This window comes from Coenobita brevimanus, chromosome 46 (genome assembly GCF_032717465.1).
Source record: "Coenobita brevimanus isolate Jiangsu-jjx chromosome 46, ASM3271746v2, whole genome shotgun sequence".
In the NCBI taxonomy this organism is placed as follows: domain Eukaryota; kingdom Metazoa; phylum Arthropoda; class Malacostraca; order Decapoda; family Coenobitidae; genus Coenobita; species Coenobita brevimanus.
This window is the reverse complement of record NC_136999.1, coordinates 50,386,265-50,413,930: the sequence shown is the minus strand read 5'-3', so window position 1 is coordinate 50,413,930 and position 27,666 is coordinate 50,386,265. Positions and strand designations below refer to the sequence as shown.

The following is a 27,666-nucleotide window of genomic DNA, read 5'->3' as shown; positions in this document are numbered from 1 at the left end:
ATCAATCACACACACACACACACACACACAAAAAAAAACTAAAACAATTGAAGATTTCACCCACCCAAAAGTAGACCTTTAGCTCTAAAAGTGACTGCGGGAGAGGAAATTGGCAAAATATGTGTATTTTCAAAAATGAAATTCGACAAAGGTCAAAATGCTACTCTTTCATATTTGCACATTTTTCATGCATTATTCGTGGTTCTATAGAAAACTATTGGTAAAATTATCGTTTCAACCCCTGACTGAATTACGAGTTTTTGATCCATTTTTTCGGTATTTTAGAAAACTCAGATACTTTTCTTCTGACACTGTTGTCGCAAATTATTTTTATTTTACTCTTGAAGATAACCTAACCTAACCTTCAGGAGTGAAATAAAAATAATTTGCGACAAAAATGTCATAGAAGTGTCTTAGAATTTTCTAAAATACCGAAAAAATGCATAAAAAACTCTTAATTCTGTTAAGGGTTGAAACGATAATAGAACCAAACTACCACCATTTGTAAAGCTCGGACAGGGCTACTGAATGGGCACAATAAAATGGAAATGTCTTGGCATTTGGCATTGAAGTCCCCACTGTTCCAACTCACTCAGTGTCCCGTACTGTCCCAACTCGCCACAATCATTGCTAATGTCTATGAAAATCCATCGTCTGTTAAATACTTCACTTAATTCAGTGATGATTAGTTTACTTCGGTGATGGTTGCCACACAGGACACAGGTAGATAAAGCCTGAAATATATCACAAGGAAGATCTTAAGCAATCCTTGGCTTCCAGTTTCTGCGTGCACCTACACTTGTGCAAAGCGCATGGCATGACATTATCATTTGTTATTATTACTGGCAGTAATAATATCCTGTACAATGTAATGCATTTGCTAAACATAAACTGACCTTTTAGAACTTGAACTCATGAAGTCCAATATACTTGACTGCTGTGGCTGCTTCTGTTTCATAATAAAGTGATCCAGGGGAAACCAACAGAATAAGTCTTTTCACTTCTTGTCACAGTACAGCGTGCAAATAGTGTAATCAGCAAGTTGTATGGATTGATCATTGATGCAACACGATCTGATGGGAGTTGACTGATGACTGACAACCGTGACAGGGTGCCGCAGGCGGGTGATGACTGATGAGCAAGTGACACTCAGCTGATGGCCGGTAAACGTTGCCAGGATAGTTTATTTTTCTCGCCAATTCTGCCACATGTAGGCCTACATGCCCACAGGTACTCCTAACTAGTTAATTACATAAACCTACTGATAGCGGAGTTTCCCGTTTTGAAGAAAATGTGTCATAAAGTACATAAAAAATTTAAAATTTCGCAGAGTGGCACATATTTCTTGCTTCCTCTCCTGCCTCCTCTCCTCACTCGTTCGGGCGCCAACGGCTCCCTGTGCATAAATTCAAATATCTGTCTTGCATCTAAAGTAAAATATGCCTTAAAAAGTATATGTGTATACAAGACTTTTTACTCAGAATTGCATATTTTTTCACTTCTCCAAATATATATATGACATATTGAGTATTACACCCTGGATTAAACACGTATTCGACATTTAAGAATTGCAGTCTATTCTCGAACACATGCAGAAATTTCGGGGGGGAGGGGGCGGGGCGGTCTCCCGTGGCCCCCCCCTGGCTGCGCCACTGTTCAAGGGCAGTATATATATATATATATATATATATATATATATATATATATATATATATATATATATATATATATATATACACGGTGGCTGGAAAGTAACTTCCTATTGAAAATTACAACTTTTGTAAAAAGCACCGCATTTGCATGAAACAAAATGTACTGTGATCCCTAAAGTGGTAGAATTTAATTGCTAATTGCTAATTTCTGCTTTCCCCTCACAGTGATAAGAGCAGCCCATAATGACCCAACGTCTGACACTGCGTGAATGTACTCAGCTGGCATCCCGTTACGAAGTGTGGCAGTCCGTGGTATAGGTGAAGAGATGGTGGCGGGGTGTTCACGGACCTCGTGCTTCGGTGGATGCCAAGACCATCAGGAACTGCCATTCCAATCTGATGACTACGGGATCTGTGGTAGATACTCGCAGAAGCGGTCGTCCCTCAACATCCAGATTGGAGGAAAATGTGCAAGTGGTGCAGGATATGTTCGTCCCAAGTCCCCAAAAGTCAACATGCCAGGCCTTTCCTGAAAGTGGCCTATCCTGCCACACGGTCCAACCTGTTTTGAAGGAGTTACAATGGAGTCCTTGGAAGCCGCATTCTTGTCAGGAACAATCGGTGGAAGACTATGATCGTCAGACAGAGTATGGGGAGATCATGCTTGCTTGGTATGCAGACTGGCCCCAGTTGTTTCACAACATCCTTTGGAGTGACGAAGCCGTGTTTCATGAGGGAGGATTTGTGAACCGTGACAAATGTCACTACTGGGCATGAGAGGATCCTGGTGCCACTGTTGCAAAGATGCAAAATCGCCCCAAGGTCACAGTGTGATGCGGCATGACATCCAGCCACGGTATGGGCCCATTCCTTCTTCGGGACACAATGAACGCAGATCGTTACCCAACCATGCTGCAAGATGATGTCTGGCCTACTATGTCTACTTGGGATAACATCAACAACCTCATCTTCATGCAAGATGGTGCCCCTCCTCATTTTGCACGCACTGTTCATGAATGGCTCGACATCCAATTTCCGGGACGTTTGCTGGGTCGCCGTGGTCCACATGAATGGCCAGCAAGGAGCCCTGACCTCACGCCATGTGACATTTTCCTGTTGGGAGTGGGCGAAGGAAGAGGTTTACCGCAATCAAACCAAAAACTCTGGATCAACTGGAGGATCGCATTCGGCATGTTCTGACCAACATACCACCTGAGTTCCTCCTGAAGTCAGTCGAGGCTATTCCCAGACGATTACAGAAACTGGTGGACAACGCTGGTGCCTATGTGGAAGTTCAACACTGCAGACAAGTTCTACCATTCTACTGTCCACATTAAAACTTGTTTCACTACAATCGATCGATAATTATCAAAGTTATTAACAATTCTTAACAGGGAGATATTTTCCAGCCACCCTGTATATATATATATATATATATATATATATATATATATATATATATATATATATATATATATATATATATATATATATATATATATATACGGTACTTCAAGTAACATCACATACCCTCATAGATATTCCATATTATATCCTCTTTGGATCTTTCAACCGCATGTAAATATGTCCATTTATTGCATCAAACTAAAGAAAAAACTCTGCTGTGTGCCTCCTACCCACACGAGTAGTGCGCCGTTGCCACATGAGGAAGAGAAGGACGACAGGGAGTAACGAGACTACTGCAGGCGATTGTACTTATGTTCTATTTAAGGGCATTATCGCACATTTCAGCCAATAGTCTCCTCTCTACAAACTCTTCAATCTGTAGAAACCTATGGAAAGAATAATCTCGTATTCATGTTGCCACCTGCCAGCCTCGTTCTCCCTCCAATCCATCCCCTCGTGGCGGTGTAAACTGTGGATGGATTAAACCGGCCTTAACGGCTCAAAACCTCGTTCTGAATAATTAAGTGATCTGCCTTGTGTCTACTTGGGCAATACCGTGCGCTGCGGATCGAGCAAAAAAGAGCTCGGCCAAGTAGACATGGATCAGCTGACCAACGAAAACATTCAAGATGGTGGAGGAGGATGCTCAAGCACTGATAGAAGAAGTTTATTTGATAACGTTTGTATGCTCGTGTGAATAAAACTCTAATATAACACATTAATAATCATTTTTATATACGTGATGATGTGAGGCCTTATAGCCTACTTTGCCTTCGCTTAGAGACTGGTGCTTCGTCACAAACACACTCATAGCAGTTTTACAAACAAACCTATAAACTAGTCACTAGACCCAATGAATCTTTAATGTTCCATTACTTAACACAATGAATTTGGTGAAGTTCAACCTCCTTATAGATGTGAAAAAAGTCCACAGTTGGAGCACTTGTAGTACACAATTGAAGTGGCCCCCATCTTCTTTGTTTACAAACAGTGGAGCACGCCGACCGATCCACCTCATTCTTTCGCTCTCTTTGTCTGGTGGGATGAAAAAACTTGCTCGCCGAGGAATTCTGTCTACTAGGAGAGCGCTCTGTGGCGCCCCGTGGCGCTCGGCCAACTAGATACAAGGCTGGGATTATGCAGTAAGCCAGGGTTTAAAACAGAAACCTGAATTTGGACTTAAGATTCTGTTATAACAATTCATCAATTTTTCAACGGATCTTCACTATTAAGCGGGGCTTTATAAAATTCTGGGTTTAACTCGTCCAGCTCTGTTGATTTTCCATATTTTAACTTAGCCAGAGCATTTTCTTTTAATAAACATTTAGTTGGGTGTGACTCACCTATAGGGACCGTGATTATCAACACTTCTTCCGGGAGTCACTTTAGTTTCGGTTATAATACTCTGGGAATTTCATGATGTTTTATACTTTTGTATTTACTGTGTTACAACATTCATATTATTTTTTTTTTCTTTGATACATTTGTCTCCAGTATTCCTCAACCTTTCTACTTCCTCACATATCAACTGATGGTTATCATCATTATACGGAAGTTTCATTCATACTCAACACTTATCCTTGTTTTCTGATATCCATTCCTTTTGTTTTACCTTCTTTTATCTCATTTGTCATTTTCATGTTTCCATATTTCGTCTTTTATCATCTTTTCTACCTTTCACCTTTGGTCCACATACGGATGACACTACCGTATTAATTTTTTTTTCTAAGTTTGCCATCCTTCTCTTGTTATACCGTACCAGTTTCTGAATCTAATTTCCTTGTCATTATTTCTTTACCCATGGTGGTTCTTTCATCCCATTACATAGTTATTATTCTACTATACACTCTTGGGAGGGCTTTTTTTTTTTTATGTGAGGAAGAAGGAACCAAAGGCCACGAGCCCGCAATTACTGTTCCTTCCAAGAGAAAAACAAAATACAAGAGAGAGACAAATTCAAGATCCGATCATTTCGAGATGCCTGGACACACTGCGTTTGAAAGACTGGAGATCATAGGCAGCAGGAAATACAGACAGAGGGAGACAGTTCCAGAGTTGACCTGTTGCATAAATGAAAGACTGGGAGTAACGGTTAACTCTTGCATTAGAGAGTTGGACAGAAAAGGGATGAGAGTTTGCTGCTAGACGGGTGCAACGCGCCCGTCGTAGAGGAGGAGGAATGCATGCAGACAGTTCAAAGGAGCAGTTACCATTAAAGTAGCGATAGAAAAGAGATAAAGATGCAACAGTGCGACGAAGAGACAGAGGTTGAAGGGAGTCAGTAAGAGGAGGAGAGTTAATGAGACGAAACGCCTTTGACTCCACCCTATTGAGAAGAGCTGTATGTGGGGGAGCCTCCCCACACATGAGAGTTGTACTCCACACAGGGGCGGATAAAACCCCTGTATAGAGTCAACAATTGTGCAGGGGTAAAGAAGGAACGGAGTCGGCTTAGCACACCTAATCTCTTGGAAGCAGATTTTACAAGAGATGTAATATGATCTTTCCAAGTTAAGTCTCCAGTAAATGAAAGCCCAAGCATGTTCAAGGATGATGCAGGATTAAGCTGAATATTATTAAACATTAGTGGGTATACCTGCGGAATATTTTGTCGGGTTGATAGGTGTAAAAACTGAGTCTTTGAAGCATTAAAAACAACCAGATTATTTTTACCCCAGTCAGAGATACGAACCAAGTCAGACATTAGGTGTGTCATAGCCTCGTCCCTTGTTTGTTGAAGTAACTGCTGACATGGACGTTGCGGGAACCGAATGGATAGGTGAAGGGTGGAGTCATCAGCATATGAGTGGATAGGGTTAGATGTACAGCTTAGAAGGTAATTGGTGAATAAAAGGAAGAGAGTTGGTGATAGGATAGAGCCCTGAGGAACACCACTGTTGATAGATCTAGGAGAAGTACGATGGCCGTCTACAACAGCGGCTATAGAACGACCAGAAAGGAAGCTAGAGATGAAGGCACAGATTACCTTCTAAGCTAAGAGGGCAGTTTGGAAAGTAAAGATTTATGCCAGACTCGATCGAAAGCCTTTGAGATGTCAAGTGCAATGGCAAAGCTTTCGCCAAAGTCCCGAAAGGAGGATGACCAGGGTCTGAAAGGTAGGTGAGAAGATTGCCAGTGGAGCGTCCCTGACGGAATCCATACTGACGATCAGAAAGAAGACTGTGATAGGAAAGGTGCTTTAAAATTTTTCTATTAAGAATTGAGTCGAAAACTTTTGAGATACAGGATGTTAAAGCAATTGGACGATAGTTAGAGAGTTGGGAATGGTCACCCTTCTTTGGGACTGGCTGAATGAGAGCAAACTTCCAGCAAGAAGGAAAGGTATAAGTTGATAGACAAAGGCGAAAGAGTTTGCCTAGGCAGAGTGTAAGCACAAAAGCACAGTTCTTGAGAACAACAGGAGGGACTCCATCAGGCCCATATGCCTTGTTAGTATTGTCTGCCTTTACCTTTAATCAGATTATCCATCAGTTCTACAATATCAACACTGTTTTCTGCCTTTATCTTACCTTTCAAATAGTGAACATAATCCTCCAGTGCCTTTGTACTTGTGGTATATTTTCTTGGGGTTATTTTTTGTTCTTAACATTTTCTTTTGTTCATTATATTGTTAAATGAATATGGTTATCATCTATGTACTGTAGTATATTTTGTTTTTCTTTAATTTCTTTAAATGTCATACAGTTTATCATTCACTAGTACAGTGTCATATTCTTCTGCACTCCTCTTCCCCGTTTGGCTATGTCCTTCACATTTTGGGTTGTCATTTAATATACTCTACTTATATAAATTTTTCCCCTAATTTTTTTTTTTTCATTTTCATTCATTGTTCAGCAATAAAGCCAACATGTCCATTCATATCACATACCGGTAATATCTTTTTTTTTTTTTTTTCAACGATTTTACCATTTTCTGTTTGCTTAGACTACTACTGAATTGCATCCACAGCCGATAACAAAACAAAATTATTTCTACAGGTGCTTCCTCAGTTTTCCTTTACCAAGCAACAGATCTCTGTTTATTGAACTGATATTTCCCAAACTAAAAGGACCACTTTTCATACACAATAAGACCTCCTCCCTTTTCATCTTTAAATCTTTTCATACTGTCTATCTTACACATATTTTCATTTACCTTTATCTATTTTCAACTGTGTTTTAGTGATTCAAATATATCACTCACTAATTACTGTTTCCAACTCATGTATTTATGCATGTTAACCCTTGTGTTTTTATTAATTTCAATTCTACATATTTTTCTTCACAATTTACATTACCTACACTACCAAGATGTTGATTTTTATTGTTATTTTCTGTGGTTCCATCAATACTTCCTGCAATGACCATTCTGTAGTTTCTTCCATTCTCTCAACCAATTTACCTCTCCAGATTTTAGTTTTGCCATTTTTTCCTAATCATCCAGTTCTCTTTTCTTACAATCATTTTCCTCCCTTTCCTTCCTCATGTATGGCTATATACCTGTTTTTCGTTGAATAAGTTAAGTTTCTAAACTTTTTTCCATGCCCTATTACTAGTTTTGTCATTTTTTTTTCATTTTCACAAGCACAGGTGTAGTCTTGTTGCTAGGTTTTGTTCCCAATCTTATCATTTTCTCAAACTCATTGTCCTCCAACCCTAAGCTGTTCTGAATTATATCATTACATTTCTCAGTCTCTTCCCTTTCTCTTTGTGGCAGTGTCTCCTTGATTCACTCAGATTAAACATCGCTACATTATTCTTCTTTCTTTATCTTCTTTCTCAACAACGTTTTTTATTGTTGTGTATGCCACTCATTTCATTAAATCATCCTTGTTTTTGTGCTGCACCTTGCAGCTCCTGTTTTTACCTCAGCCTTCGTAAATCTCTCTGCATAATTACCCAATAAAACCACGGTATTATTTTACAAGTGGACAATATGCAGTTTTGGAATTTTAGCACCATTAACGTATAGTATAGTCCCTAAGGATCACAAAATAAAACCATTACTCCATTCGGAAATTGATATTTTCAGAGATAATGAATTTAATTTAAAATTCCAAAAAAAACCTACCTTGGATCTTCACTCGGCCACTCCGGGTAAAAAATGCGTGCGTTCGTACGTTTGTTTCTCATCCCTTCGTCTGCGCATGCGTCTCGTAGGTTTGTATCACCCACTCATAGACCTACTTTAGGTCACGTGATGGAATTCTGCCAATAGATTTGAATCCTGCTCTTTCATTCAATCTGGATGGAAAATTCAAATCCTTCTCGATATGGCCTGTGATGAAGAAAGACGTGCTGTGTGTCCCGGGTGTGATATTGATTATTTACGAGTGATTAAACGTTTCCACTCTGAACCTGAAGAGGCTATTGAGTTTTTAGAAGACACGGTGTATTACCTTCCGAAGTTTATTGCCCAGATTGTCAGGAACCGTGTAAATTTAAAAAAGACAAACATCAGTGGTACTGTGGTCGGTACAAAAAGTACGGAAAAAACAAGAAACAGGTCCAGTGTAGTTTTTGTGTGTCTGACTACAAAGGAAGTTTTTTGGACAACACACACCTTCCTACCTGGCAAATTATACTGTTCATAAACCACTGGATTCAAAAGTTCTGGAACCACGACGTTATTATCGCGTGTTTGAAGTGGTCATCAAAGACAAGTGTGGACTGGCGAAGCTTTTGCTCTGAAGTGACCCTTTCCTGGCTACAGAACCAGCCACCCATCGGGGGACCTGGCGATGTCGTCGAGATTGACGAGACATTTTTTGTGAGGGCAAAATATGATCGTGGGAGAGACCTAAGGGACTTGTGGCTTTTGGAGGGATTGAAAGGGTCGGGAAAAGGTTTTTCTTGGTGCCTTTGGTGAAAGGGAACCAAGTACTTGACAGGAGTGCTGCAACCCTTGTACCGATTATCAAAAAATTCATTCGGCCAGGTAGCATTGGTAACAGTGACGGTTGGGCTGCCTATAAACGGTTGGCGGACGAGGGGTACATGCATCGTGTAATTAACCACAAGGAGGCATTTGTGGACACAGACGACCCTACCATCAATACACAGACCATTGAAAGACTGTGGCGTGACGTCAAGGAGTGGTCTAAGCGTCGTGGAATACAGACTGAATATTTTGAACAGTACTTCTCTAGGTATCTGTTTCTTCACGTGAACTGTGAGCAAACGCTACACCACTTCCTTATTGCTGCAGCCGCGCTGTACCCGTAACAGTCAAATCAGCCACATGAATGACCTGGTGCTGTTGCCGCTATTCCAACTGGCCTACCCCCGGAAGACGACGACGACCCAGACGACCCTCATCCTGGACCATCGTATCTCTAGAGTAAGCATTCCCCTAGGATAGGTTAGGTATGTTGGTTTTAGTTTGGTTAGGTTTTGTGTGCTTGGTGAGGTTATGTTACATTCTCCCCTAAGATAGGTTAGGTATGTTGGGTTAGGTTTGGTTAGTTTTATTGTGTTCGGTGAGGTTTGGTTTTGTGTGTTTGGTGAGGTAATGTTACATACTCCCCTAAGATAGGTTAGGTATGTTGGGTTAGGTTTGGTTAGTTTTATTGTGTTCGGTGAGGTTTGGTTTTGTGTGTTTGGTGAGGTAACGTTACATACTCCCCTAATATACGTTAGGTATGTTGGGTTAGGTTTGGTTTGTTTTAGTGTGTTCGGTGAGGTTGCGTTATAGTAGGACTCGCCTACGTTTGCGGCTGTGGTGTAGCCCGCACCTGTGTACAGTGTTGCCACGTTTTCTATACCGTTATCTCTCTCTCTCTCTCTCTCTCTCTCTCTCCTGGCGGGAAATGTGAGCCACCCTGAGTACTTTTGATTCTTTTATAAGTTATTTATAATTGTGCTTTCATTTGTTAATTTGGTTTTGTTATATTTAGTGATGCCGACAATGCATTCAATGCATGCCCCTCTCCTGCCTCTCTCTCTCTCTCTCTCGCTCTCTCGCCGACTGGGTGTGGAAGTGTTGCCGCTCGCGAGTGAATAATTTTTTTTTTTTTACTTCGGTATTGGCATATGCCTACTATTTTGTCCTACATATTAGCTTATGATTATAAATGTGATTATTCCTCGTCCTTAAAATTATGGTAAAAGCCGGTAAATGTGAGCATTTTTCCCTAGCAACACCTGTACAAGCTATGGTTGGGTATACGAAGGTACTTTACCGTAGGCCAGACTGGTAAGTGTTGCCACTCAGAAGAATTACATGAATTATTTCTTTTACTTTGGATATTGGCATATTTCTTCTTTTTTCAGGCTCATTATCTTATATCCATAACTGTGATATTATTACCCACCCTAAAACTACGCTAAAAACCATTAAAAGTGACTACAATTTCTTTTAGCAACACTGTACAATATGTATGCCATGTTTGTGTTACTGTATAAATATTTTATGCATAATAAGATTACTGTTGATTCATCCATCAAAATACACAAGTGTAAGTTTTATTCATCTGAATTTATCGAATTTGTGATGCCTTGTACATAAATAGCTTCCGTTTCACATCGCAAGTTGGGGAAACATGGCACCATTGTACACAGTTGCGAGCAACACCACAGCCGCAAACGTGCGCGAGTCCTACTATAGGTCTGTTTCGTTTGGTTTGGTCTGTTCGATTACGTTTACGGGTGGTGCAGTCTTGCATCAAAATGATCTGATGCTTAAAGGTCTTTTTTATACAAATGTCGAAATGGTGTTGCAGTCAGTAAGTGGTCCAGTAAGTGTTGTTGTGGATATTTATGTGGACAGGAAGGTTACTGTGCCCCTTGCGCTCTTGGGCATGGACTTTCTCAGATCATGTTGTTGTGTATTTAACATGTGTGTGTCATGTCCAATGTTGTCACTGAGAATGCCAATGACTAAACCTACGGTCAATATTGGTATCTGTCGAAGACCCGTAATGATTTGTAATAAAGTGTTTAATTGTTACATTGACAGAGGATGTTCTCGTAATTTAATACCATTACACGTTGCCAGACAACTGGGACTAAAGTTGGAAGTAGTATATCCACCGATTCAGTTCGGCTTCCCATTTATGAATGAATTCTATCAGTTGTAGCAGTGCGTAACAAACGTACCAGTTTCTTTTAATGGTACCCAACTTAATGTAGATTATTATGTTTATACTGGTCCTCTTGTAATCCTTAGTACGAGTGCTTTAAAAAATCTGACGCTTACATTTGAGCCAGGTATTTTGTTCCGAGCAAGTTGTCTTTGGAGGAGATTTAAATCTTTGTTTTTTGTTTGTTCGTCACCATCCTGAGTTTAATAGGTGAGATCAGAGAAACCATGCCATACCCACTGCCACGTTACTTATCTCTTAAGCCCCATTGGCCGGCCCCACACCTACCACCTAGAGAGGGAAAGACCATACACACACTTGAGGCCATAAATTCAGGAAGGGGTGAGGCAAGACCCACCACCTTCTTTTGTTGTATTAGCGCTATGTACCTTTTACAACAATAAATATTTCAATTCAGTTCAGTACCAGCCCTGACTGAAGGTGACGACATAGCATCGCCTTATCAGCAGGTCAGTGAGTGATGGCCACAACACCCTCCACCACCATCACAACTACTACACTCTCCCATCGCTATATACTGTAGCGCACTTATTGTGCACCACCCAGTCTTACTTTGCAACACAAAGCCTCCATACATAATCACTACATTTCCTCCACACTTTGCACACGGCACCATGGCACCAAGGCTGGGGTGACCCGGTGACCCTCCTAAACCACAAACCCACGCCGAGGGTGTCTCTCGTGCCTAATCCAATCAGGTCTCATGTAAGCCACGCCATGAGGTGCGTCTTCCAATTGCCTTTGATCAAAGGTCTAGCTGCCCAATCACAGTTGACCTAGTCATGTGCACAGGGCACCAGAGGCCTATGTGTGTGTCATGTGTACAAAAGCGCCTGGGGCATTGCCTGAGGTTTCTTCCCACTCCTAACCCCGTCCAGGCAACACCTTTGCCCCCTCGTGTACACATACACACCACGGAAACACCTAACCCCTTATAACTACCAATCCCACCAACTACTGAGTTTACGTATCCACCTCTCTCTCAATAATCAAAGTCACGGTACTTGCTCCAGCTCAAATACTAGGTCATTCTCCCCTGTAAACCAGTGGTGAATGTGTTGGATACAGTGTTACTACAGCGTTAATTCATTTGGTTAATACACTCCTCTCTCTCCCAAACTGAGTTTAATATCAATCCCCCATTGTGAGTATCGAACATATAAAGAAGCGAATTACCACGTATACTCGCTAAAGTGCTACACAGGCAACTAGCTCACATACTTAAGGCGCTACACACTAGCGAGCGAGCAACCTCCGCTCATGAAAATCGCTACACTGGTAACGCTGTACAGTGTGCTCACAATGGAATCCACTAGCGAAAAAAAAACTTCCCACATTCACATATGACATTAAAGCGTGGTTTTCATATATCGAGTCAGCCTGGAGAGCAGATGAGACGGATGAGCAAAAATTTGGGGCCGTCATCCAAGTGATACCAACTCACATTGCAGCACTGGTACAGCCGATCCTAAACAACCCGCCAGAAACAAACAAGTATGAAGAGCTAAAAGACAGTCTGCTTTGGGCCCTGGTTAAATCTATAAAGGCATTTCTGCTGAAGTTGGACAACATTCAACCACCAGACCAGCAACATTCAGCTCTCTATGCGAAAATACAGGCAACTCTAGATGTGGCAGGTGCAGCTCTGTCCGACAACCTCCTTCACCATCGCTTACTGCTCATGCCGCCCGAATTCCACTTGCACCTGGCCAGCCTATCACCAGAGCCAACTCTCAAAGAGATCGTAACGAAAGCAGACGTCCTCTGTGAGACACCGATTTTACAAACTGTCCACACAAAACGGCGTACCAGACGTACATAGCAGAAGTGGTGTTAGTTCAGTTTCCCAAGGCAATATTAGCGCAGTGAATCAGAAAAGTCCACAACAATCTGAAGTTTGTGCCATGTTTGAACAAGTCACAGATAGACTTAAGCAATTGGAAAATACCTTTAACCGCCCCACGGCCACTAACCCCAGTGCCTCCTGGAATTTGTCCCACAGTGAACCCCTAAGTGTTTTCCCCATGCACACGACCCCCAGTGCGTTTCCTAACACACTTCCCAGTGTTACCAACACCCAACCCCCCAGTGCAAACCCCTCCTCGACGAATATATGCTGTACATCTATCATACGTGCTTCAGTCAGGAAGCAAGGGGCTACCTCCCCCCTGCATCTTCTCGGAAAACGGTGCCACCGGAAGACAGTCCCTGTAGTGTCTCCCACCGTCATTACCTTTAAAAACTGCAAGTGGCGACCCCAACACCCCCCACTCCCAAACAAGAGTGCATTGTCCAAACACGCCAAGTTCCGTGAGCGTCCCACAGTAAGGTTAGCCGGGGATCGGGCGTTGCTCTGGGTGAGGGACTACCTGACAGGGATGCAGTACCTCATTGACACAGGCGCTGCCTGCAGTATCTTCTCCCCAGCCCCAGGCCAGCCCCGTAGAAACCACCCTGCTTTCGACCTCATAGCAGCAAATGGTTGACCTATTGCCACATATGGCAATCACTTTCGCTTCTTAGCCCTCACGCCTGCTACGACACTCACATGGCCATTCGTCATTGCTGATGTCTCTCAACCGATCCAGGGTGTGGACTTCCTAGAGGCAAACGACATCCTGGTGCCGGTGGACACCAAATGCCGCAGGTGGATGATGAGCAAGTGACACTCAGCTGATGGCCGGTAAACGTTGCCACGATAGTTTATTTTTCTCGCCAAATCTGCCACATGTAGGCCTACATGCCCACAGGTACTCTTAACTAGTTAATTACATAAACATACTAGTAGCAGAGTTTCCCGTTTTGAAGATAATGTGTCATAAGGTACATAAAAAATTGAAAATTTCGCAGAGCGGCACATATTTCTCGCTTCCTTTCCTGCCTCCTCTCCTCACTCGTGCGGGCGCCAACGGCTGCCTGCGCATAAATTCAAATATCTGTCTTGCATCTAAAGTAAAGTAAGTCTTAAAAAGTATGTGTATACAGGGCTTTTTACTCAGAATTGCATATTTTGTCAGTTCTCCAAATATATCTGTGACATATTGAGTATTGCACCCTGGATTAAATACGTATTCGACATTTAGGATTCGCAGTCTATTCTCGAACACATATAGAAATTTCGGGGGGGACCTGGGCTCCCGTGGCCCCCCCCCCCTGGCAGAGCCACTGGCCGATGGTGAAGCAACAAACAGATAAGCATATTAATTTTACAGCTGCGACAGAAGGATATCGTTGTTAATACAGATGTAAAGGTAATGTTGGTGCAATACATGAGTGCCCAGGGGGTAGGGATCGTAGCGGATGGTGTGTGTGTGTGTGTGTAATCGAATGCCAAGATTTCGGCAGGGAGGTCTTCTTTCGACAGCAGGATATTTGAACAAAGGTATTTTGGCTGCAGGCCCTGGTAACGAGACAGCTGGACACAGCATCCATGACCAACCTCATATATTGGGCTTCTGATAGTGGGTTGGGCAGTGGAGTGATGGTGACCTGAATTTAACCGACACTGAGCTGCTGTGCCGAATCTTCAGACACCACGATACAAAGATGGAGACCTGATGTTTTGAGAATGACTGACAATGAGATGTGCTGGGAACGGAGATGTGGATGATCATACACTTGAGCTGTTCCCCAGGATGCAAGGTGGATGTTGAGTTGTCTTGAATTTTGATGGGCTTGATACCTAACAGCGGAGTTCAAAGTCTCTCGGACTAGAATGTACTGTCCCTGTGCTGGCCAACTGAAGATGGGAAGGTAGACTTTGCCAGTTATCGTTTCCACATGTTCTAGCTACTGCCTGATCTTCTGCAACGCTGCTGGGGTCCTCACCGTCGCAAAAGGCGTTCAAGGTAGACTCAGTAAAAGGAGTTAATGGCACATTCAGCAGTTGTGTTTGTCCTTGGGTTCTGGGCGGAGGGATATTTTCCTTTTGCACAGTCACAAAGTTTAAATGACATCAAAAGATGATGAATGACCTTGGCTTTGGCTTCTAAAACTCATGCATTCTCCTCTTCCCATCACCAACCCATCACGTTCGCTCAGTGGTAGTCGATATTGCAAGGCTAATGCTTTGTGCATAGATAATATTACCCACTCACTCCTTCATTCACTGACTCACCGACTCACCTGTTCAGCGTGGCGAAGAAGAGAGTAGTGTAGAGTCAGGGGTGAGGGTGAGGTGAGCCATATTCTCGTCCCCAGCCTCCCTGCCCCTCGCACCTCCTCCACCCCCATCAGCTTCACCTCTGTCCTCGCCTCCAACTCGGACATGAGGCGGGTTAGAAGTGATCCCTGGAAAAAGAACGATGGTTAGATGAAGAGATAGATAGATGGACATAAATAGACAAACTGAAACAATGACAGACGGGCTGTTAGATACATAGGTATATATAGGAGATAGACAAATAGAAAATAATTCACACACACACACACACATACACCTCTCTCTCTCTCTCTCTCTCTCTCTCTCCGCTGACCTGCAACAGAGCATCAGGGCGTGCGGTGGTGGTGATGGGCAGGGCGTGGGTGAGGTCAGGCAGGGTCACGGCCACCACATCCACCTGCACATCGGCCCTCACGTTGCTCTGGCCGTGGCGCCGATCAGTCACGGCGAACACCAGGTCCAGCCTGTGTAGAAGACACGGGTTGGGTTAGAAGCTGCAGTGGCTGGAAAACTACGCTATGTACACCTTAAAGCACGAGTGTGTGTGTGTGTGTGTGTGTGTGTGTGTGTGTGTGTGTGTGTGTGACCAAAATAACGAAAACAGTTTTTATCTGACATTAACCATTCTTATTTGAAGGGTTGAGGGACAGCCAGGGACTTGACCTACTGTTTTAGAATCATAGGTCAAAGGTCCAGGTTTGCCTGAAGTTTTGATCCGACTTCGGCCAAACTTGGTGGAATGGTTGAGGGTCAGCCAAAAATTAAGTGATATGATTATGAGAACGATTACCCAAAGGTCGAGTCACACGGCAAGGTCAACTTAAACTGTTCTGATCCAGTTTGTATCAGACATGGATGGGTTGAAGGTCAGGCAAAAATGAAGTAACTTGATTTTGAGAACAATTAGTCGAAGGTCAAGGTCACAAGGCAAAGTAAGTTCAGAATCTTTACAGGTCATAGGGCACGCTTATTGCACTCTATGAACTCTTTGTTTAAGATGGAAATTACACGTCAGCATCATCGTCATCACCACCAACAGCAGCATCGTCTCTTTCATCATCATCGTCATTAACACAATCTTCAATATCTGAGTGAGTTCTAAGTATCCTTAATTCAGGTTGAAATGATTCGTTAACATCACGGTCACTGCCATCGCAAATAATTATCATCATTATCGTCACTAAAAACTCTACATCGAACCTGCACACAAAAGAGGGGTAAATTTGAGATGTAGGAGTGAATTAAATTTGTGTTAACATTCATTTCATGTAATGACTGTTCCCGTATTGTTCTTGCCATATACAAGCAATTTACTGTAGTTTAATGGAGGCTGTCGAATTGGTGGAAGTTACATACAGACTTCATTAACCTTCAGTACTATGTTGCTCTACTAAACTGAATTAAATCAGCTACAAATGGTAATAACATACTATTAAAATACGTGATTTAATTCAAGAGATTGTCTGAATGTCGACATCATCGTCATCCCATCATCATCATCATCTCATCATCGTCGTCATCAACAGGAGCATCGTCATCAGCAGTAAGACCGTTGGTATCATCATCATCGCCATCATCATTAACATTGGCATCGTCATTATTATCATTATGAACACTAATATCATCACTTTCACTGGCATCATCATCATCATCATCACCCTAAGCCATATTCTTTATACAGTATTATGATGTCGCGAGATCCAGAGCAAGGCTTTTTCATCTCCGTGAGGACATGAATCAAAGGAGAAATGAGGTCCAGGCTATAGTCCCCAACCCCGTTCCGTGAAGGCACAATCAGAAAGTGCTGGGAGGTGAGATCGCTTCGCTACTACGCCATCATAAAGGGTTATTCACATTTCTTAGCACCTGCCCTTTTTGTACATGGCACGCAGGGAACACGTGGGCTGTGTTCTCTCTCTCGTACCCACACAGAGAAAGCACTAAAATTCTTCACATAAAATATCGCTTTACGCAGCACACGTGTCCGGCTTACCAGTCTCAATTACACATTTTCAAACCTTAGTGACTTGTTTTATCGGCCACAGCCTGAGGACGGCTTTCATAATGTCGTCTTTGTGTCTCTAGTTTATTCAGCTTAGGAGGGTTTCAAATCAGGAGGGTTAATAAAGCCCGAAATAACCTCGTTACTACTAAAGCTTCCCTCAAGTTGAATAAAATCGCCTCTCTACATCATTAACAAAAATAAATACGTTTTCGGGTTGCTTGGGTTACTGCCATCGACTTGCTAACGCCACTCATCATCCCAATAAAATCGTCTAGGATGGTCACAATGAAATGGGAAAGACTTCCTCGGGCTGAAAGGGCTGTTGTTTTTGGCCGTGCAGACCCGTCGACCTAAGGTACCAATTGCCCCAGTGAGGCCGTCCCATAGGTGTCCTAACCTTTGTAGTGTTTGCATCTCAGTGTGGTAAGTGCTGTGCGGTGCTTCACAATGTGTGAATGTGTGTTATATTGTGTGGACCTACCATACAAGTTGGGAACGTGTCCGTGATTCCAACCAACCCAAATCCAAGCTGGTAGCTTAGGAGGCTGGGTGATTATCTCATCTAAGCCTTGCTACAGTAGGTGAAATGGACAAGGTGAATTTCAAGATACCTCTGATGGGTGGGTGTCAGGAGGGAGGGCTTGTGGTGCAGTGTTCCGATCGAGGTGGTGTAGTGCCCTGTGCGTGAAATGGGTAAGCAGGTGTTTCTTCATTGCTGGTGTTGGAAGGTCTGCAGGGGTTAATGTTTGAAAAAAATCATCTTGCGTAGGAGGGAGTCAGCAACATATTTCAAAGATATTGCCTTTATTTGCCGTCTGGGGTGCCAAGAGGGACTCACGTGGCCAATCATTCATTTTTCTCTCACTATGGTCGCTGTAGGTTTCTTTACCATCTCATGGTCGGAGCAACTCTACCATTAACTCATATGAGTAAGTCAAAGGAGCCTGAGTATTAATGGGTAAATATGTTATAATGTGTGTTAGGAATATGATGAATAACTGTATTTCATAGTTTGTATTTTTTCACTATGTTCGGTACATAAGCCTGTAGGCCTACATAAGCTTACAAACATGGTGTGTATGATATACACTGTGTAGGCTATGCATTACTTCTATTTTTTTACAAATACTCTGAGCCATCGAGAAAACTTACGCCTTATTCTTCTTCAACTGAAAAAAACAGTCTGGGGTTAGTCAGTGAAAATTTCAGGCTTCCTCATCGTACTCAAGAAACTATTTGCGGCAGGTACGACTGTAAGACCGAGAACTGATGTGGTTGCTATTTCCGGGAATGCTCTTCAGCGAAGAAGTGAAAGTGCGGCCTTATTCTTCAACAACATCGGCGGCCTTACCACAAATTTAAACTCAGTTCATTTTTCCTTCAATCCATATCCCCTCTGGCCCTTTTCCTTACAGAACCACAAATCTCACCCTTTACCGATATATCTCCATTTTGTTTTCCCGGTTACCATCTCCTTACAAACTTCCGTAACAAGGGCGGCACCTGTTGTTATATCAAATCCCAATATGCAGTTGACACTATTTTAAACTTCACTTCATCCAGTTTTGATTAATCGTTATATAAACTAAACTGTCAAAATATTACCAATTTTGTGTACAGTAGTTTATCGCTCCCCAAATGCTTCTTCGGAACCCAGTGTATTTGATCCCATATCCACTCAGTTGAGTAACCTTAACCTGGCCTTTAACACCGAAATAACCATTTTGGGTGATATTAACATACATAATGTTGAATGGTTATTGCATTCTGCCAACTGACGACGCTGGTCTAGAGTGCGAGCTGTTTGCAGAATCGTTTAATCTCACCCAGCTGGTAAAGCAACCAACCGGAACACCTGATAATCCTGACCATAATGCCCATCTCTTGGATATATTCTTGACAAATAATCCAGATCAATACAGGATAGAGGTACTGTCACCACTTGGATCCTCTGACTACAGTCTCATCAAAGCCTATCAAAGCCTCATTAGTTAACCCCCCCCACACCTCCCCGTTCTGAACCTGTCAGGGTGACTCGATGGCACTTTGATAGGGCAAACTGGGATGGATTTAGAAATTATCTTGCTGACATTCCATGGCAGTCTTTCTTCTCTGGTGATCCCAATTCCACCCAGTCCCACATTTGCGACTTAATACTAGCTGGTATGGATTTATTCATACCAAGTCAACAGTTCACTAAAAGATCGAACTCTCCAAAATGGTTTGATGGCAACTGTGCCAGAGCAACAGCCCAAAAGTCATTAGCATATAACTCTTACTTAAAATAAAAAACATCTGAATCACTCTCCCAATTTAAAATTGCTAGAAATCATGCAAAAGCTGTATTAAATCTATCTAAATCAAACATACTTCAAAAACAAGCATCAAAACTACTTAACAACCCTAATGACAATAGAATATTCTGGTCAACTCTTAATTCTTTCAACAATAACTTTAACAAGTCATCATCCATTCCCCCACTAAAATCTTCAGATGGCAACATTACAAATGACCCGCGTGGGAAAGCAGATATCTTTGCCAGTACATTTGCCAGAAACTCTACCATAGACGATGCCAGCTAGAATGTCCCAGAACTAGAACTTGACTCTCTTGAAATTGCCCCACTTAAAATACAGACATGATACGTAAAATCCATCCTAGACAATTTACCCACCAACAAAGCTCCAGGCCCAGACGGAATTCAGCCGATTGTTTTGAAAAAGTGTTCCTCTGAACTTGCCTCTCTTCTAGCTAAGTTATTCAGACTATGCATACGTACTTCTTTATTCCCAAATTCATGGAAAGAAGCCAATATTCACCCAATTCCGAAGAAAGGAAGTTCGTCTGACCCCTCTGATTACAGACCAATAGCTGTCACATCTTCTCTTGGTAAGGTACTTGAAACTTTAATTAATAAGCACATTGTTAAACATCTTGAATCCAACAACTTAATTAGTGATAGACAATATGGCTTTCGCCAAGAAAGATCCACCATTGACATACTCAATCTCCTAACTCATACCATCCATCAATCAATTGATCTACATGGAGAAACTCATGCAGTAGCTCTTGATATTTCTAAAGCTTTCGACAGAGTATGGCACCATTCCCTGCTGTCCAAACTCCCTTGCTATGGACTAACGTCTTTTGTTCCTTTGATTTCTTCATATCTTATTGACAGGGAAAATAAGAGTAAAAGTAGATGATGTATATTCCAGTTTCCATTCAATTAACGCCAGCGTGCCGCAGGGATCAGTTCTGGCGCCAACCCTATTCCTGGTTCATATTAATGATCTCTTATCTGTCACCCACAATCCCATTCACTCATATGGAGACTACTCAACACTACATAGTTCATTCACACTCAGACACCCATTTACAATGTCGAATATCTCTACCTCTCAACTCAGTGCAGCCATCTCCATAACTCAAGATCTATCTACGATCAGTGAATGGGGACAAAACAACCTTGCTCTTTTAATGCTAGTAAAACTAAATATATACAGTTTACCAATAGACAGATATTGCCAGATTCGTACATTACCTTCGGTGCTACTAATAGACCCATCTCCAAAAATATTGAAATTCTTGGCGTCTCACTTAACAATGCCCTCAGCTGGACCTCTCATGCCAGATCACTTGCTAAAACCACCTCATAGAAACTTGGATTATTGTACAGAGTCCGTAACTTCTTCGCTGATGAGCAGTTAGCTATAATTTATAAGAGTCATGTGCTCTCTCAGCTTGAATATTGCTCACCCTTGTGGAATGGTTGTGGAGAGGTTGCATTAAGACAACTAGACATAATTCAGAACAAAGCTGTTAGAATCATTAACAACCCTGCCATTACAAATAAACTACCTCCCCTGCAAGTAAGAAGGAACGTTGCCTCCCTTGCATTATTTTACAGATATTTTTTTGGCAAACGCTCAGACGAAGTTGCGTCCATGGTGCCAACTCTCCATGCCTTCCCTCGTGCTACACGGGCATCTGGTAGCGCTCTTGACTGGAATGTCACTCAGTCATATTGCAGAATTTCTGCCTATCAGAATTCTTTCATTCCTCGAACTGCATCTCTCTGGAACTCGCTTCCCCAGAGTTGTTTCCCTCCAAATTTTAACCCACAGCTGTTCAAGTCTAACTGTTACAGATATGTTATGAACAGAGGACACCAGTAATCTGGTGTATGAATTATTTTTTTATTCATTTGTTTTTCCTTCCTCTGTTCTGTTATTTAAAAAAAAAAAAAAAAATGTTGGCGAACGAAACGGGGGGGGGGGGGGCGGTGGAGGGGGGCTGCTCACACCACACTGCACCTAAACACAACCATAACTACACACACATACAAACTCACGGAAACAAACCTTTGAAAGAATGTTGAAAAAAAGAAGTAATATTTCCTCGAGTTCGTTTGGATTAGAAAGAGTCGTGTTTCTCTTGGCATTAAAGATTTAGTGGCATCTTATCCTGTCTGCCCCACGTGCATATAATACCTTGAATTTCTTGTATGTACAGGTAAAGGTGATGGCGTAATGATGGATAAAACTTGTCTAATATGCCTCCATCCTCTCTCTCAGCATTTCATATCACCATTTTCCCCTCTCCCTCCTCCTCCTTGTCCCCTTGCTCTGTTTTCCCCCTCTCCCTTCCTCCCTCCCCCCTTCTCTCCCTCTCTCTGTCTCCATCCCTTTTCTTCCTTTCCTTGTCTTCCTCCTTTCTTCTCTCCCCCTCCTTGTCTCCCTCCTCTCTTCTCTCCATCTCTCTGTCTGCCTCTCCCCTTCTCTCCCCCTACCTATTTCCCTCCCCTCTTCTCTACCCCTTCCTGCCTCTCTCCCCTCTCCTCATTCTCCCTCCATGTCTCACTCCCCTTCTCCCTCCTGCTTCTCAATGGTAGGGGGTAAGGGCTGGTGGAATCTGCCCCGGAGGAGGAGATAAGGATTAACTAAGGGCTACTCGTCCCTCCCCCTGCCCTTTCCTTCGTCCTTTCCACCCTCTTTCCCTCCCCCTCTCCTCTCCCGATGCCTCCCTCCTCCTCTTGCCCTCTCTGGTCCTCTTCCCTCAGCCCCATCTCTCTCTCAGTATATTTTTCCCCTCGCTCCCAGGCCATCGTTGTTAATTGCACTACGTGTCCCAAAATAACACACTCGAGTCCCTCCAACGCCAGTCACGCAGAGAAATACATCTCCTTAAAACTCCTATACTGTCTCTAAACACAAGCTTTACTAAAATAACTGCATCCTAAACTAGCTATGGTCACTGGATTATTCTACGTTTGAAGAATGAAAGTGTTCAGAGTATACAAATGTTACAGGAAGCACAATGATTTTACAGTTGTACAGGTATAAATGTGATGGAAATATGATTGTGGGCTTTAAGACCCACGAATACTGATGTTACCCACCCATTATGTCATCGAGTGCTTGCTGCTACCTGGGCCATTCCACTCCTGGGGCTGGGGTAGATCTACAACCCGATATTTCAAAAACGTGAGAGTACCACAGCGGAAAGGCACGCAGTGGCGTTATTGGGAAAGGGAACATCACCGACTTTCTGGGATATTCAATTTGTTTCTTAAATATTGCCGTAAGTCTCCCCTCTTCTTTGATCACTAACTGGCCAATCCGAAGTTTTTATAATGTTTGTTTCAGTTTAATTATTTTTTACGCAGATTTATTGTCTAGTTGTAGTCCTTCCTTATCTCATCAGCGCTGACGCAACAAAACGAGCACAGCACTGCTAATGTGAGAAATTATGAGCTTAAACATGAAAAAATAAACACAGACAATAGCTAAATAAAAAATATGCAGATCCGGAAAACATCAAACATAGCCGTAAGATTTCTGGGTACAAAGAAAACGGGATGACGAAGGTGATGAAAGGTTAAGACGATTCCCCTCCCCGATCCTCTCCTTCCTATCCTCTCCTCATCCTCCCCGTCCCGCCCCCCTCCCCTCTCCCACACCACACCAAGCCGTAACAACATGCATAGTGTACCGGGTGGGGACGCTACAAGCCGTCTGGTAATCTTGACAACCAGCATACGTCACAGGCCAACGACCTAATGGAAATAGAAAGTACAGTTTATGGTAAGTGTCACCTGTTAGCGCCGCCTTACCTTTGCACGAAATTGAATGTTTATGTCGTGCGTATTTTCCTATTTTGTTCCTTTTCTTTCTCTGATTTCCAAACGTCCCCTATTAGTACAGTGAGGGGCAAAAGTAAAACTATTATTGCAATGCGTTTACTTCACACATATGTCATGTCTGTCACTCTCCTCCCTGACGCATCACATGAAAATCATCTATGTTCAGAGAAACATACCACACCTCTGTCGAATCAGGAGTGTTAGCAAGCACAGAAAAGACGAGTAGAAGAGACGAAATATTAGTTTTCATTCCCTATTGTACCTAATGTAATTAGAGGGTAGAATTTAAGGTTACTCTTAGTTTACTGCTGCTGCGTTACCTTGCAACAAAACCGTGTGTGTGTGTGTGTGTGTGTGTGTGTGTGTGTGTGTGTGTGTGTGTGTGTGTGTGTGTGTGTGTATTTTATTCTTTTCTCCAATTCTTCCCAGCAATACCTATGACTAAGCTGTGGGGTCGAATTTGATCTCGGGGCATATTTACAGTCTTCCTCAACCCTAACGTAAAGGGACACATCCGTAGCCTACCCTGAACCAAATTCATAGGTATTCACAAATTTGGTCCTTACTGTCATTACGGCTCAAGTAGACGTGAACCCAGTCGATGAACCTACGATATCTGGCCAATTCAACCGGGTGCTCCCAGACATCTTTTTTTGGGGTTGTGCTGAAGGAGTGTCTGCGTTGAGAGGCTGAGGGTACTATTCTAAAATGGCCTTGGGGATTTCTTTACACTTCTTCCTTAACGATTTTTTCTACACATAACGCCTCAGTACGCTCTTGTATGTGACCGATGGAAACTGTACCTGTTTTAAAAAGATATAAATAACAAAAAAGAAAATGTAAAGGCGTAATGCACAAAACAAATACTAAGGAAGAAGTACTACCAAGTTTTGCTATGCCCCTTAAAATACGGCTCTGAGACGCTTTCCAGGTACAGTAAGTGTGTTGTGGTGTGAAGCGTCGCAGTACAATGAAAGCTTTGGTGATTTTTTGCGAGTTGTGTTTTCTGTTGGCATTTAAGTAGAGACGGATGGTTGCTACAGCATAGTCTGGCAACGTGAACGCCATGTCTCTCTGGGAAGGGTAATTTCTGTGAGATGTACTCGTATTTCTATAGGAGGCCCCTGAAGGATGCTGTCTGGTTGAATATCTTGGATGACTCTGGTGGACGTGTTTGTGTTGATGAAGCGTAGTGATGTGTGGGAGGAAATTCAATTAATATTTCTCTTAATATTATTTGTAGTGATAAATAAATGGATGGGTGTAATATGTGACTACAAGGATGGGACTGACATGGTGCTGAGGCGATGAGCTGTGTGCCGTGATCCTTAAATGGAAGTGCTTTTATTCTCTGAAGGTAAACTCAATTTGTGGTCTATATAATCGTAATAACATATCCCATATTACCCATTTCGGAAAGTAGGGACCTGGGGCTAGGCTAAACCATAATTTCAGTAGCATTTACGTGGTCCAAAAACTTTCAGTCACCTACGCGACATTCGAACACCTACGGGCCAGTTAAGATAATTTCGACCCGTGTTGTCTGCCACTAAATTATCTAAAACATTCTAAAGGTGGCTATGGTTTTGTGTGCTTTTGAGTGTATATTTTTCATGCTTGTGGGAGAGGCAGGAACCCAGCTTGTGTGTGCTTACGTTACTCTTGTGTGGATGGACTGCGTGTACATTGTTCTCACTGGTTCTTTCTCTCGTCTAAAGGTGGTGGGTGTCAGTTTCGAGAACCCTGTATTAAGAGTGGCCTTTACCTTGGTCTTTATGTGCTAAGTAAAGGTCAGGTGTGTGTCTGGTGTGAATGGGGCCCAGAATTTTGCAATGTCTGTCTAACATGAATACCTGTTTAACCCTCTCATGCTCGGGACAACTGTATTATTCTACTGCAGCTTAAGACAGGCAATTCTAGTCAGGCGAGAGTAACTGAGGAGACTGAATGAGTTAGTACCCCTACCGATAACCCCTTCATGGTCGGAACATCTCTGCTATACTATTACAGCAATTGTCAGACGATTTTATTCAGCTAAGTGTAGGTCAAAGGAGCCTGAGAGCATTAAAGGTGTGCCTGAAGACTGGGTGTGAGACTCACGGCTGTTTGGAATCCTACATCCCGGTACGTAACGCGAGAGGGTTATGATTTTGGCTCGGTTTGTCTGTCTGTTCTCCTGTTTGTTTGTCTCTCCGTCTGTCTGTTAGGAGTAAAATGCAGAAAGTATTGGACTGCAGTGTACAAAATATGGAGTAATGATGGTGACCCATCAGAGGAACAAGTAATTACATTTTGTCAGAGAAAAGTTTAAAGTTATGGTCACAGAGCAAGATCAACTCAGAGTTATAATTCAATTTAATTTAAACTTGGTGGCAGGATTCAGAGTCAGGGAAGGATGAAGTTACTCAAATCTGAGAACATTCAGTCAAAGGTAAAGGTCACAAGGCAAAGTCAAATTTTCGACCATTTAACGCAAGTAATTTTGATATGATTTGGACAAAACTTGATTGGAGTAAAGTTCTGGCAAGGATAAAATAATCCCAGTTTGAGAGCAGCAGGTCAAATATCAAGGTCACGGGACAAGGTCAATTTAAGCACTTCTGATTCAGTTTGGACCAAACTTGGTGGGAGAGCTGAGGATCAGGAAGACACAGCAATTGGATATTGGAAATGAAACGCCGAGAACTCGGGTACCGAGCTGTCGTTGCAAAGTGTCGCTCGGTATGTCTCTGCCAAGCCTTGTGCACGGACTCGCCATACAACTTCTATGACAGGATTCATTGTGGGCTGAAATGGGACTAAAGATAAACTACGTCGATCTCTTATGATTGTGACCTTTAACCCCTTGATCTTGTTGACCTAATCAGTTCATCATCCCTTTATACTGTATAATTGACAAAAGTTTGGCCGAAATCATTTGAGGGGTTCAGGAGGTACCGTGCTCACAAGATAAACTAAGTCGACCCAATATGACCTTGACCTTTGAATCCTTGACTTAGATGACCTAATTCGTTCATCATCTCTTTATATTGCATCAGTGACAAAAGTTTGGTGGAAATCCGTCAATGGGTTCAGGGGATATCGCGCCCAGAAAAGTGTTACGGACCCATGCACGCACGGACGGACAGACCAATCACTTAATGCCTCGTCCATCATAGGTGGGCGGAGGCATAACAATCAGTCGAAGGTCAGAGTCACAGGGCAAGATGAAAAGTTCGGCCTTTAGAACGACTGCAGTGCGTGGGTGTGTGTTTTGTTCTCCTTTTTCATTTACGAAGAAAGTATCAAATGCTGTAACCCTTCAAAATTCCCCCCCTCTTAAAAAAAAAATAAAGTGAAAACATTTTGAAATGCCTGGCCACTGTGTTTAAACAGTGGAAATCAGCGTCAAAAAGACAGACGGAAGAAGAAGAGTGTGTAAGAGTGTGTTCAGGGGTGGGAGGGTGGTGCGTATGGAAGACTGAGAACTTAAGCCTGGATCAGAGAGTTGGACAGAAAAGGAGTGTGTATAGTTTAACAGATGCTGTGTTCTGTTAAAATCGAAAGTGATGGAAGGCTGGAAGCACACACACACACACACACACACACACACACACACACACACACACACACACACACACACACACACACACACACACACACACACACACACACACACACACACACACACACACACACACACACACACACAGGGGAGAGAGCGAGAGAGAGAGAGGAGCTCAATGGTTAAAGATAGTCAGCAATGAGGAAACCGACAAAGTAAAAAAAAAAAAAATGACTACCCTGTTTAGAAGTGCTGTGAAGAGTAATAAGCTGACTTTACTGGCCTATGTGAGGCATTGATTTAGTCTATCTATCATCTATATCAATCTATCTGTCTATCTATCTATCTATCTATCTACTGCCAGTCGCCTCAATCACGTAAGAGGTGGCCACAAACAAATCGCCTTCCTGTAGCACTGTTCTCTGACATTTGACTGCCCTCTCTCAAACTCACATCCCCCTTCCTCATATACCTCTCCACTCCATCTCTGCATCTCATCCTTGGTCTCCCCCTCCTCCTCTCCCCCTCCACCTCACATACACTCTCCTAGGCAGTCTCTTATTCTCCAATTAGTATGTGATGGTGGAGCTCGTTCTACGCATTATGTGTTTTGATGTGTTGTAGATTTATTGCTAAGTCGCCAGTATAAG

The 27,666-nt window shown here is 42.6% G+C and overlaps 1 protein-coding gene across 1 annotated transcript in view; it reads right to left on the bottom strand.

The window, feature by feature from the left end:
* Positions 1-27,666, bottom strand: part of LOC145398722 (putative neural-cadherin 2) — a 428,971-nt gene that overhangs the window by 70,456 nt on the left and 330,849 nt on the right. Inside the window, exons 17-18 of the mRNA XM_080271522.1 lie at positions 15,636-15,786; positions 15,286-15,450 (exon numbers count right to left, since the gene is read on the bottom strand). Of these exons, the coding sequence (XP_080127648.1) occupies positions 15,286-15,450; positions 15,636-15,786 (316 nt within the window). The remainder of the gene's footprint in view (positions 1-15,285; positions 15,451-15,635; positions 15,787-27,666) is intronic.